The sequence below is a fragment of the Protobothrops mucrosquamatus genome, unplaced genomic scaffold, assembly GCF_001527695.2.
Source record: "Protobothrops mucrosquamatus isolate PMUCROS unplaced genomic scaffold, P.Mucros_1.0 scaffold1754, whole genome shotgun sequence".
Classification (NCBI taxonomy): domain Eukaryota; kingdom Metazoa; phylum Chordata; class Lepidosauria; order Squamata; family Viperidae; genus Protobothrops; species Protobothrops mucrosquamatus.
In genome coordinates this window covers 121,066-134,932 of record NW_015387894.1, presented here as the reverse complement: position 1 = coordinate 134,932, position 13,867 = coordinate 121,066, and the positions used below count along the sequence as shown (strand labels likewise).

General features: G+C 36.8%; 1 protein-coding gene across 1 annotated transcript in view; it reads right to left on the bottom strand.

Annotated features, from left to right (window-relative positions):
* Positions 1-166: 166 nt before the first annotated feature.
* LOC107293856 (endothelin receptor type B-like) overlaps positions 167-13,867 on the bottom strand; it is a 25,792-nt gene continuing 12,091 nt past the window's right edge. Inside the window, exons 3-7 of the mRNA XM_015823045.1 lie at positions 12,599-12,803; positions 8,339-8,488; positions 3,484-3,617; positions 2,162-2,270; positions 167-298 (exon numbers count right to left, since the gene is read on the bottom strand). Coding sequence (XP_015678531.1) covers positions 167-298; positions 2,162-2,270; positions 3,484-3,617; positions 8,339-8,488; positions 12,599-12,803 — 730 coding nt within the window. The remainder of the gene's footprint in view (positions 299-2,161; positions 2,271-3,483; positions 3,618-8,338; positions 8,489-12,598; positions 12,804-13,867) is intronic.

Genomic DNA, 13,867 nt, shown 5'->3' with positions numbered 1-13,867 from the left:
AAGATTAGTGTGCTCAGTAAATATTTAGATTTTAGTGAAATCACAAACTTCCTTCCCAGATAGCTCAATTTCCTCTACTAAGCAGAATCTGTTGTCTTCAGCTTAACTGTCCTTGTCTTTACAGCCTGGCAATATCCCACAATAGCTTGAGTCCAAGCTTTCTTGCTTAAGATGAGCTGTACTTGTTACTGGAGCGGAAATTGTCATATCCGTGGTCATTTGCTCTGAACTTTAAGCAGGACTGTTTTTCCTCCAGAGATAGAATGTCTTTGGAATGACACCAGCAACAAAGGCATGACTGTAAAGCAGAAGGTTTCTCCATTAAAAGGGCTGTTTATATGTGTATTTATACATTTACCCAACTCTCTAAAATACAGAACTATTATTGTTGGTTCTTTCACAGAAATCAGAACCCGAAAATTCCAAATATTCCCCCACCACCACCTTGTCTAGCTACAAGAATCTTCATGACCATTTGATTATGAAAGAGATGATACATATTCTTTCCAGAATATTTTTACAGCTTCATTTGAACTTTAACTTTGAACTTTGAACAGCAGCAGTCCTGACAGACAGAGAAATCTCTTTCTGAGCTCTTGTGAGAGTTTTCACTTTCTCACAGCCTTAACACAGATAGCCTGTCCTATAACAGTAGTTAACCATGAACTCTACATTCCTGTGTCATTTTTGTGGGGCTTTCAATAGACCATTATGGCATGCCTAAATGTTGCTGGAAAATAATTTTGGAGTCAGAAAAGTGGACATTTTCCTATATATTTCAGTGATGTTATTGTTCAATAATATACTCCCTGCACCTTTTGGGGATTGAATATTTATTTTATTTTATCTAATTCAATTTGTCCAACTCCTTAATGCTTACAAGTAAAAGAGACTAAAACAATACTGTTCATATAAAAGAGAATGTGGCCAACTAGAAGGACAAGATTAAGTTAAACTAAATGGGGCTCTACAGTCAGCCTACCCATAAGCCTGGGAGAACAGCCACGTTTTTTAGTAAACTTGGGGGGGGGAGTTATCATTTCTGAGGGCAGGTGCTGTAAACGAGTAGGCATTTTGTTGTATTTTCAGACAAAGTGGTAAGTTACCAATATTGTTTATACTTGTGATGAAAGAGGAAGTTGTTTCTTTATGTATTTCTTTTTCTTCACTATATTTTTCTTTTTCTTTCATTTTTTCTTTTTGTTTTCTTTCTAATCCTTTTTATCTTTTTAATTTTTTCCCATTCTGAATTAACTTTTATCTTTTTAAAAGTTAGTTTTTAATACAATTTACCAAAATAATAAAGTATTGCCCTGAAAAAAACAAAATTTTATGGTGTTACATATTTATTGAGAAACACTGTACCTTGTGTCTGTCATTTTTGTACAACATTTTTGTATTTTCCATACAAACAGACTCATAATCAAAAAGGCATTATAAATGTGACTCTGAGCTTCTAAATTTTGATATTGTTCAGTTAGAAAAAGGACTAGAGGGTATCATTTTGTCGTATTCAAGGTTAAATCATGTTTTGTGCTAGTAATTGTCAAAAGGCCTCAACCTCCTTTACAGAAAGCTACTTCCAGAATTGAATACTTCAATTTCCCTTGGCTTACCCATAACCAACTTGGTCTTTGTGCCAAACTTTGTCCATTAGGCAAAACTCAATTATCCCAGTTTTCAGTTAAAATAATAAAACCCATTATCAATCAATAGCACAAAACATTGTATCCATTTCATGCTTATATCAATATTGTGGACAATATCCTGTAAACTACTGTGTATGGAAACATTCTAGGACTTTCCTTGGACTATGAATGAACAATTATTTAAACTTATAAGAGAATTTAAAAGTTTCAATGTGTATTGACATATTGGACATACATTTGAATTCTGTAGATCTTAGGAAGCTTCTCATTTATTGTCTAAGGAACAGCAACTTTTCCCTATTGTTGCCTTCTATGATTCACTATTGCACTCTGGTGAATGATCCAGTTCTCTAGATTGCCTAATTGCAAGGAAAATTTCTTCTGTAACAAAGCTTACTGTGACTGTCATTAAAAATGGGCATTTTTTAAACAGAATTGAATTTCTTCAGCAAGAGGTTTCACCTGATGCCATTCAGCTTCATTTTTAATAAGACTGGATAAACAAATCTTACCTTAAAGCAGTTTTTGAATCTTTTGCTCACCAAATAGAGAGCAATTGGGTTGATGCAGGAATTCAAAGATGCCATATTAATTCCAATGTAGTTCATCACCAGCAAAAAACTGTACCAAAAAACCCCCCAAAAGATTGAAGGTTTATTATAATAAGGATTACAAGATGACCAAAGCAATATAGTGTTGTCAGCTTTCCCTTGACCATGAAACACAGTGAGTCAATTGTGACTGTTGTGAAAATAAAAAGAAGTAGGGAAAGGTCAAAATTGGTAAGACAATGGTTATGATCTTTTGCATGTACAGGCAAAACAGAAAGTTCTGTTAGGAATTGTTTCTTTGGGAAAGCAGCATCAGGAAAAGTAAATGAAAACAACTATCTTTTTAGCAATCATCTGATTGAACTCTACCTGTTTGGAAGAAAGCTAATTCCATTGTTAGTGAAAGTAAATTTATGGATCAGTATGTAATCAGTTTATCAATGGAGAAGAAACACTTAGGGAAACTACTTTTCAGAAGATGATATCTTGAGGGCTCCCAAAATGCATTCTTGCACTGAATATGTAAGGGGATTCATAATTCCTAAAAGCTCTTAAAACACCGGTGTCAAACTCGCAATGTCACATGACGTATTGCGACGTACTATGACTTTTTTTGCCACTGCTAGCAATGGGGTGGGCACGGTTTCGCTATGATGCATCCGGCCCGAAGGGCTGGCAGTTTGACACCCCTGTCTTAAAGCATTCAGTGGTCTTTAAGGAAATCCAGGGAAGAGAAGGGTTTCCCAATCTTTCATGCAAAAGCATATTGCCTTCCTACACTTATTGTCGTAACCTTATTTAAAAAGTTATATCCTGTAGTGTGAATATTGTTCAGGAATCAATTGCATCTGTGTATATCTTCCAGACAGTTCTTTTCATTATTGGCAAAATCTGACCACTAATACTAGAATGAAATAAAAATAAGTATATATGAGGTCCCATATTGAGTAGTCAGCAATAGTATTTCACTTGAAGCATATTTAGGAGAACTGATGGGAATTTAAGACCAGCTAGAACCATAAAAATGCATCTCCTATAGGAAATGTGGGGATTGCACATGGAACTATTGATATTCAGTATTTGTCCTGCTTTTTAAAGGATTTTTCTTTTGATTTGAGAGAAAAGAATTTTTCTAAAGCCAGATTTTAACACAGAATTCAACTTATTTTTGACAGAACTTCAGTCCCATTCGGAATCCTGCATGTTTTTACACTATTTTTATACAGCTGATAAGAGCACAAAATCTGGCTCTGCATGATCATTTCAAGCTGTAGCAGTCTTACCTCAAAAGATCACACCTGTTTGGGCTGCGGGGATCATAGAGAGCAAACTTCAATATGCTACTGAGATAAAGAGGCAGCCAGCACAAGGCGAAAACAATCACTAAGCAGAACACTGTTTTGGCTACTTCACGTCTCTGAAAGAAAAAAAAACACAATTGGGAGATAAGATAAGATAACCTTTATTGTCATTTTTTTACTGTGGGCACAACGGCACACATAAAAAATGAAATTTAGTTGCCTGATCTCAAAGTGAAACACATCAAAGTGAAACGCATACATGACACGCATACACGATAAAGGTAAATAAATAATTGGGTATATTAATGGCTATTAATAGTTTGTAGTTTGTTACAAATACAGGTAGTCCTTGACTTACAACAGTTCATTTAGTGACCAAAGTTACAACAGCACTGATAAAAGTGACTTATGGCCATTTTTCACACATACAACTATTGTGGCATTCCCAGGGTCATGTGATCAACATTTAGATGCTTGGCAACTGACTCATATTTACTACAATTGCAGTGTCCCAGGGTAATGTGATCCCCTTTTGCAACCTTCTGACAAGCAAAGTCAATGGGGAAGCCAGATTCGTTTGACAATCCTGTTACTAAATTAACAACTGAAATGATTCATTTAACAAATGTGGCAAGAAAAGTCGTAAAATGGGGCAAAATTCACTTAACAAATGTCTCACTTAGCAACAGAAATTTCGGTCTCAGTTGTGGTCGTAAGTTGAGGACTACCTGTATGCTTAAGAATGAATACTGAAATCGCTACAAGGTTTGTTTTACCTTTTTTGAAAATATATTTTATTGATTTTTTTACAATAACAATCTTTAGTGCTTAGTAAACAGTGTGTTGTCTGGATTCATATATTTAAAAAACAATCAATAATTATTTTTTATAATTCCATAATCAATATATTAATGATATATTTCCTTGATCTTCTCTTCTTCCAGTAGCATTCTCCTTTTGTCAACATTAAACAAATATAGTTCTTAATACTTTTGATACATACAAGGTTGGATATAAACATTTTTCTTGTGTTTGTACAAATAACAGGGACATCAGCATATAACATCTTTTCTGATCAGCTTATGTTTCAATTGGATTTGTAAAAAGTCATCTTATTAAGTCACTATATGTCCTGTTTTCAAGATTCTTATTTAAGCTTAGTTTCCCCTCTGTATTCAAACCATTCTTATCAGTCATAATTTTCTCAAAGTTAATTACCTTTAAATATCCAAACTTTTCATTCACATACACCATCCCAATATTTTTTCATTTCATGTATTATAAAAAGTACTATACTACTTATATGTCTTATCCCTCTTAGTGTAGGGCCCCTTTATATCCATAATTTATCTATTTTAACTATATTCAAACAAGTGTTTAATTGTATAGTACTCCATCTGGTAAGTCATATCAAACCTCTTGAATCTAACTCTAATTTTCTTCTTTTGCCAAGTAGCTTTCCGAGTCAGTGTGTTCAGTTTGCCAGGGGATTCTTCCTGTATTTTTGTGAATGTTGTTAGGAATAGGAAAGACAAGTTAGGTAAGATGTGCGTTTTTTGTCTCCCAAATTCTAATGATTCTCCTGGCTGCTCTATAATCCATTTTGTTAGATCCTCTTTCTTATCTTCAAGTTTGTTTTGAAACCCTGAAAAATAAAATATCTTTTCCATTTCCATTATAGCAAAATCTTGCAAGTTTTCCTCTGTTTGTATTAAGCTGTGGTTCTCTTCATTTGTAGCTTCCCTCTTTGGGTCACCATCCTCTAGTTTGTGTTCTGTTATCTGATTTGTTTGTTCATTCTTTGTCGTCGTTTTCTGAGAGTTTTTTAATTGTAAGTTTAGGTTAAAAATGTGCTCATTTATGTCATCAAAGTTGTTTTTAATCTCATCATGATTCGAAACAATTATCATATGAATCTGTCGCAGCATTGCATACATTTCCTCCTGGAAAATATTTGCCTTGTCTTGAAGTATTGCTCCTGCAGATCCCTGATGTTTTAGGCTGGGGCCTTCAGAGGGAAATATTTGGTGTGGTTTCCTGCTACTTTTAGATAGGTATGTTTCCTGCTACTTTTAGATAGGTATGCAATTTTATCTCCCCCCTACAGATAGTCTTTCACCAATACCATAGTCTCTGTGATTAGCCTTGTCAAGCCAGCCAATCTTAAAATACAAACAACCAAATCTTATATAGTTCTTATCTTTATATGTGGTTTTTATAATCCAATGTTTCCAATTGTCAAAGCACCACTAAAAGTAGTATTTTATAATGGTTCTTCTGTACAGGGGTTTTACTATTATCAGCCAGCCAAAATTGTAGTCCAAAATGTATAACCACCTAAGAGCTTTCCAATAAATTCCCCCCTAGAAGATTAGCACAAAGTCAAGGTTTTTCTTTCTCTGCAAACAATTCTTGAGCTTAGAAATCACAGCTCAGTAAGTGTTTATAATCCCAGAAGGCCAGCAGTTTTTAAAACAAATATAGTTCTCACTCTGTAGTAGGTGGCCCAGTGTATTTTCTCTCCTCTGTTTCCAGCTGTTTTCTATTTGGCTAGAAGTCACTGAAGTTCAAAGGAACAAGTTGTTCTTTATTTCTGGGCATCTTGCCAATTTCTGAGTCAATGCAGCTGCTGTTTTATGCTCTAATCCTCCACTAGATGACAGTAGCTATTCATTTTCCAACTTTTAAAACAAAGAATTATTTTCTTGTAATTTCATCAATACTCTTTCAAATGTGGAATCTTAACAGTTTTCATAATTTTCAGATTTATCCAGACTGTAGTATTATTAACTTGATTTCAATATATTTCTGTCCCCCATAAAAATTAAATCGCCGCTTCTGTCTATGGAAGGGTGAGGATGTGATCCTCTCCCTTCTCACTTTTGGAGGTTTTTTTGCCTCTTGGGGATCTTTTCCAGGAACTCGGTTACAAAATAGAAGAGAGATTGATAATCTCCCCCGGTTCCAAGCACGCTGTTCACAGTTGTTCTGGTTAGTGTTTTTGGACTTTGGCTGCAGGTAGCTTGGGGTAGTCACCAAGGTGCAGCTAGCCTTTCTCCTGTCAGTTTGAAGGGCTTCTCCCGGATCAAATGGATTGACTGCCATCGTTCTGCGATCATCAGGGGGGCCCTCCTTCTTCATTGCCTCTCTGGGGCGATCTTAGACCCATTTAGGGTCCCCTGGCATGGCAAAACCAGCCTTGGAGTTCGGGGCCCTGCAATCCCTCGGCTATGTCACTACAATGCAAGACCGGAAGTCCTGTTTTATCATTTTTATATAACTCCTTGCAATGTCCGTCCACATTTCAGTATGTAAAAGAGGAGCTGACATGCATAGAACTTATCGTGTCATTTCTGTCATTTAAACATGCTCATTCCAAATAACTAGGCTTTCACATAATTTACCCCTGGCAATTTTTCTATTCTACATACATCAACATCCCGTCTACGGAATGCTACTTCCAAATTAATGGTAGGAAAAGCTATAGAAAGCATATACAAGGGAATCATGGTGGTAGAAATTGGGGAATAGTTTCCCACTTTTTCCCCAACTCAATAGAAAATTGCATTTGTGTAATAGATTTTTTAAAAAACTTAATGCGATTCTAATCAGCAAAAAAATGAATTGTAACTGTTACCCACTGGGTAGACTTTCTGCAATTCCAGGCTTCACTAGAATACTTTGGTGCTATATAGTTACTATTGGGCACTATGGGGGCTGTGCAAACCCTTTGAAAGAGACTTTTCACAAAATATATTTGCATGGATGTGCAAAAGGACTATGTATCCTTTAAGCAGGAGAAGGCTCTGCATCCTTAGGATTTGCACAATTGTTTTCAAGCTTGTCTTCAGCTTCCTAGTTATGTGGCTAATCGCATAATGGCTTGGCTTGGCTTTGCCTGGTCTTTCCAGCAGTAGTGATTCCTTTAGGTATGCCCACTATCATAGACAGACAGCTTTTAAAGCAACAGATAAGGGAGGGAGGTGTGTGGATGGTTCTTTTTAACACTTTGAGAGGACATGCTACACTTGTACTAAGATACATTGCAGATGTCTTATTCAAGCATTTTGTACTTTGTATAGCCCACTTTGGCCACCTAACGAGAAGGAAGGACTCACTGGAGAAGAGGCTAATGCTGGGAAAGATTGAGGGCAATAGAAGAAGGGGACGACAGAGAATGAGGTGGCTGGATGGAGTCACTGAAGCAGTAGGAGTGAGCTTAAATGGACTCCAGAAGATGGTAGAGGACAGGAAGACCTGGAGGAACATTGTCCATGGGGTCGCGATGGGTCGGACACGACTTCACAACTAACAACAACAAGGACATAAATAATAAGTAACTTGGCAATTGTCACCATTCTGTCATTTGTAGGTTGGAATACATATCTCATCTCTCCCAGATTTCAGGAGGGTATGGTATCTTATCTGTGATCATTCCAGAGCCACAACTTTTTTTCTATCTTGCATCTTCCATTTCTAAAGACAAGGTAGTTGACCTAGACAAGAAAAGTGCATTACATCTACCAAAGCAAAGCTGTTATGCCACTAAATCCTCCATTGAAAGCAAAGAAACTGTCCCTCAACTTTTTTTTTACTATCTTCTTTGTCCACCCTTGCCATATTTTATTTTAGTTTCCATACCTTACCTCTGTAAAACAAGCCTGTTTATTTTTTACTATCATAGGAAATGGCAATGGTTCTATAGGAAATTTGGGAAGAAAAAGTCATTTAAAATGTACTTCATTAAAGTTTTAACTTTAATTTTGTTAAAAGTGTACCCATGAAACCAATATTATACACCTTTCAAATAAGATACAGATTTCATTTCTGCTTTTACCTGTTTCAGATGGTCATTTAATGCAATCTGCATTCCATTCTTCTTTCTTAACATCTCGCAGGTCATCAGAGTATAGAAAAGAGCAGTGATTAACAGTGGCAAACAGAAATAAAAGCTAAAAATCCACCAGTCTTTAGATGCCTGGTAAAACTGAGAGAAGGGAGAAAGGGGAGAGGAAAAAAATCAGAATGGTTAAGACATTGTTTTGTAATTGGCAGTAAAGGATATATGCAAATTAGCAATTGACGAAAGACTGAATGCCAAGGGATCAATGCTAGGAAGAAAAGTAGATCTATTAATAAAATGTAGCTCTGAAGGCAAGCTGTTCCACTAATTAATTGTTCTCACTATCAGGAAATCTTTCCTTATTTCTTGGTTCCTTGATTCTCTTCTTGATTAGTTTCCATCCATTGTTTCTTCTCTTGCCTCCTGGTGCTTTGGAAAATAGGTTGACCCCTTCTTCTTTGTGGCAGCCCCCTCAAATATTGAAACATTGCTATCATGTCACCCCTAGTCCTTCTTTACTCTAGACTAGACATACCCAATTCCTGCAGCCATTCTTCATATGTTTTAGTCTTCAGCCCCCCAATCATCTTTGTTGCTCTTTTCTGAACTCTTTCCAGAATCTCAACATTGTTTTATAATATGGTGACCAAAACTGGATGCAGTATTCTAAGCGTGGCCCTACTAAGGCTTTATAAAGCAGTACTAATACTTCATGTGATCTTGATTCTATCTCTCCGTTAATGCAGCCTAGGATTGCATTGGCTTTTTTGGCTGCTGCCACACACTGCTGACTCATATTTAAGTGATCGTCCACTGGGACTCCAAGATCCCTTACACAGTTTCTGATATTGAGCCAGGTTTAATCTGATCTGTATCTGTACATTTGATGTTCCTTGCCTAAGTGTAAAACCTTACTTTTCTCTATATTGAATTTCATTTTGTTAGATAGGACCCAGTGTTCAAGGCTGTTGAGATCCTTCTGGATCTTGAGCCTATCTTCTGAGGTGTTCGCTTTTCCTGCCAGCTTAGTGTTGTCTGCAAATTAGATGAGTTCTCCTTCTATTCCCTCATCTAAATTGTTTATGAAGATATTGAAGAGTACTGGGCCTAAGACCAAACCTTGTGGTACCCCACTATTTCTCTCCATGTAGATGTAGTTCTGTTAAGGAACACAGGTTGAGTGCAATTTGTCAGCTAGTTACAAATCCATCTGCTGGTGATGCTGTCTAGCCCACATTTTTCTAGCTTACCAAGAAGTAAGTTATGGTCTATTTTGTCAAATGCCTTACTGAAATGCAAGTATACTATGTCCACTGCATTTCACTGGTCCATTAAATTAGTCACTTTGTCAAAGAATGAAATAAGATTTGTTTGGCATGATTTATTTTTTACCAACCCATGTTGGCTTCTGGTTATAACTCTGCCTACTTCTGAGTGTTTGCAGATCTGTTTTTTTATTATTTTTTTCCAGGATCCTCCCAGGTATTAATGTCAGACTTAATTGGTCTGCAGTTTCCTGGATTTGTTCCCGTTTTTTTGTACATGGGAATCACATCAGCTCTTTTCCAGTCCTCTGGTAAATTCCCAGTGCTCCAGGATCTTTGAAAGATATGGTTCAATGGTTCGAAATCATGTCTGCCAGCTGCTTCAGAGCTCTGGATGTGATCCATCAGGTCCCAGTGATTTGAACTTGTCTAGAGTGGACAGATGTTCTCTTACAATTGTTTTGTGTATTTTAATTTGTATTCCTAGCCTATCTTTTATGGTTATGTTTTTGGTAGGTTGGGCTATATTTTCTTTTTGTGTGAAGACAGATGCAAAGTATGAATTAAGCAGCTCTACTTTCTCTCTATTGTCCGTTACTTCCTTGCCATTTTCTCCCATTAGTGGATTGATTGTTCCCTTGACTTTTTTCTTGTTTTTTTATATGTTGAAAAAAGCCCTTTTAAAATATCTTTGATATTTATTGCAAGTTTTACTTCATTGTGAGCCTTAGCTTTCCTGACTTCATCTTTGCAAGTTCTGACTATTTGTTGGTATTCTTCCTTGGTTTCTATTTTTTGTACTTATCCTTTTTGTCTTTTAGTTTATCAGAGAATTCTTTGTGCAACCATGCTGGTTTCCTCTTGGTCTTCTTATTTTTCCTTTTCTGTGGTACTGAGTTGGACTGGGCTTCTGTAATCATATTGTTCAATTTCCCAAGCTTCTTGAGTTTTTTTTTTCCCTTTAAGATTTTCATCCATGGGACCCTTCCAAAGCTCTCTCTTAAGTTTGTTAGTTAGCTCTTTTAAAGTCTAGGACACTGGTTTGATTAAATTATGCTAGTTGTGTTTGTATTATATTGAATTCCAAAATGACATGGTCACTCTCCCCCAAAGTTTCAGCAATTTGAACCCCTCTATCATTTCTTCTCTGTTAATAAGAATTAGGTCCAGTATAACTGTCCCTCTTCCTCTACCTTCTGGATGACAAAGTTGTCAGCTAAGTTGGTTAGGAACGTGTTCGATCTCCCACTTGATACAAAATCAAAATACAAAATGTCACGATTCTCAGTCATAGTTGTTTCAAATGTGCTTTTTTCTTCAAAAGACCTGGACTGGTTTTTCCTTGAAGAAGATGTTTCACTTCTCATCCAAGAATGAAGGATGAATGAAGAATGAAGATGGAAGGATAGGTACTGACAGTTGAGACTGGATAGTGGGGAATGGAAGGATAAGTTCTGATAGGATGGTGGCGAGATGGAAGGACTGTATTTTTTGCAGTGATCTGGTTATTAGCACTCTCTGCAAGCTGTTGAGACCACTTGGAGGTTTATGTGTGCCCTTAGGATCACCTGAATCAGGATGTAACTGAATGTAGAATCTTCCTGGAACTGCTGCATTGTAAACTGGAGATAGGTGGTGTCTTATTCCTCCCCTTCTGTTGAGGAAGGAGTGTTCACTTCTAACATAGATGGTTTCTTTTACCCCTCTTTCAAACCAGTGGTCCTTTCTATCCAAAATTTGGACTCCGCTGTCTTCAAAAGAGTGATCATTGTCTTTCAAATGCAGATGGCCTGCTGAATCTTGTCCTGATGGGCTTGATCTCCTATGCTGTGCCATGCATTTGTTATGTGGTTGTTTGTTTCACCGATGTACAGATCTGCACATGTCTCACTGCATTGTATTGCATATTTAATAAAGAGAAGGACTGAGGGTGATATGATAGCAGTATTCCAATATCTCAGGGGTTGCCACAAAGAAGAGGAGTCAAGCTCTTCTCCAAAGCACCTGAAGGCAGGACAAGAAGCAACAGATGGAAACTAATCAAGGAGAGAAGCAACCTAGAACTAAGGAGAAATTTCCTGACAGAACAATTAATTAGTGGAACAACCTGCCTCCAGAAGTTGCGAATGCTCCAACACTGGAAATTTTTAAGAAGAGAGTGGACAGCCATTTGTCTGAAATATTATAGGGTTTCCTGCCTGAGCAGGGGGTTGGACTAGAAGACCTCAAAGGTCCCTTCCAACTCTATTATTGTTATTGTTATATATCACATTGCTCAGTTTGTATCTGGGGAGTATATCTTTGGGGTTGATAAACTTCTGCCTTAGTCTATTCTTGGGTGTACGTGTATATTGTGTTGGTTGAAAATCCTCCTGAGCTTGCCTGCCACATATGGAATGACAACATTGCTATGTTTGTTGATCTCTTCTTTGTCTGTAATGGAGGAGCTCTTTGTTGGGTCTTTTTTTGGATTTGATAAAAGCCAAATTAGGATAATCACAAGTTCTGAGGGATTCCTTGATGTGTTTTGGTTCTTTTTCTTTACCCTCTTTAAACCCAAGAATATCAAAAGAATTGGGTTAGTTTTAACAAAGTAAACAAATTGAATTTTATAATTTCAGGGCAAAATGTTAAGATTAAAAAAAGAGTTATGCTTAATATTTTTAAAAACCACAATTTCTCTTGTTTACTCATATACATGGAATTAATGTATTATTATATGTCTAATGTCTCTGAATCCCTTCAGACAATTTTTCTTATTTGAATGGAAGAATATAAACATTTTAAATAAATAAATTCAGTTCAGGAAATGAGGACTACATGTTTTCGATTTGATTCCAAGAAGGAAGTCCAAATGTAACATATGCCTCCAACTATTTAAAACAGTCAAGTCTTCTTCCAGGACTAGTCAAAATACTTATTTGCAACTAAATCCTAAACATTACACAGCACTAATATTTAATTACAGAAATAGATGATTGCATGTTACCTTCATAAAAGATGATTCTTGGTAGGGATTGAGTAAACAGGTAGACAACATCTGCCCTTTGTATGGAATAGTAACAATATCAAAGCCTATAGCTTCAGGAATAGCTAAAACAAGGGACAGAACCCAGATCAAAATAATTTCAATTGCTGTCCATTTTGGTACCCCAATTCCTTTGATACGGCTCCATGAAGCCACAGCTCGATACCTAAATATAAAAAAGAGATCCTGGTCAGATTAGGCAGATCCATTCTTAATATAGTGCTCTGCAGATATTTTACACCAGAAATACTATAATTCTGGGCCATTGATTAAACTACATGTGGCAGATAAATAGTAAAGCAGATCATTTGGAAAGAACCATATAGTGTTTCTCAACCTTGACAATTTTAAGGCTGCTCATGCTGGTATATGCTATAGTATCTTGGGGTAATATTTTGTTCTTTTTGACCGATATGAAGGGACCATCAATTTTTGGTTGTTCCTCTTTTTATCTGGATTTAACTTCACAATGCAACCAACATATAAAAAACCCTTGGGATGTTTTTTTTCCCGCTATGCGAGGGTTATGCTCAGGTACAGTATGACAAGAAGTAATATTACACAGGAAAGAACTGTACTTTATTCTCCATTCATGGAATTTTCAACTTCCACTACTACCGAAGTAGCAGAAGAATATCCTATTACTGCAGCAGTAACTGAAGAAGGCACAGTGCTTTGAGAAAGCCATGAAAGTAATTTTACTAAGCCAGGCTGTCCATTGTCAAAATCTAGCAGGCTCTGAGCAATTCCTTTATCTATCCTGATGCTCCCTTTATCTCCAACTCTGTAACTGGGGTGATCAGAGAGCTCAGGCATGGCCATGAAGGCCATAAACCCTGGGAATTATATACTGATGGCTTGGAAGGGAATCAAACTAGGTCCAAAATATGGAACACTAAAATCAGGATATATTTCATGCCCAATGTAAGATGCACAATAAAAATACCATCTCTGTGATTAACTGTTCTCTGGAAGTTTTTATCACATATAGATTGTTGTCATTAGACTGAAATGTGCAACACCCCCTCTGACATGCTCCCAACTATTTTGGGGTGGGACCAGTGGTGGGATTCAGCCGGTTCGCGCCACTTTGGCAGAACCGGTAGCTAATTTTTTGTTGCCCAGGCCCAGAATGGACTTCCAGAAGTGGCATCCACACAGAGAACCAGTTGTTCACATATTTGAATCCCATCTCTGGGTGGGACATGACAACTTCCAGTTTGTCGGGGG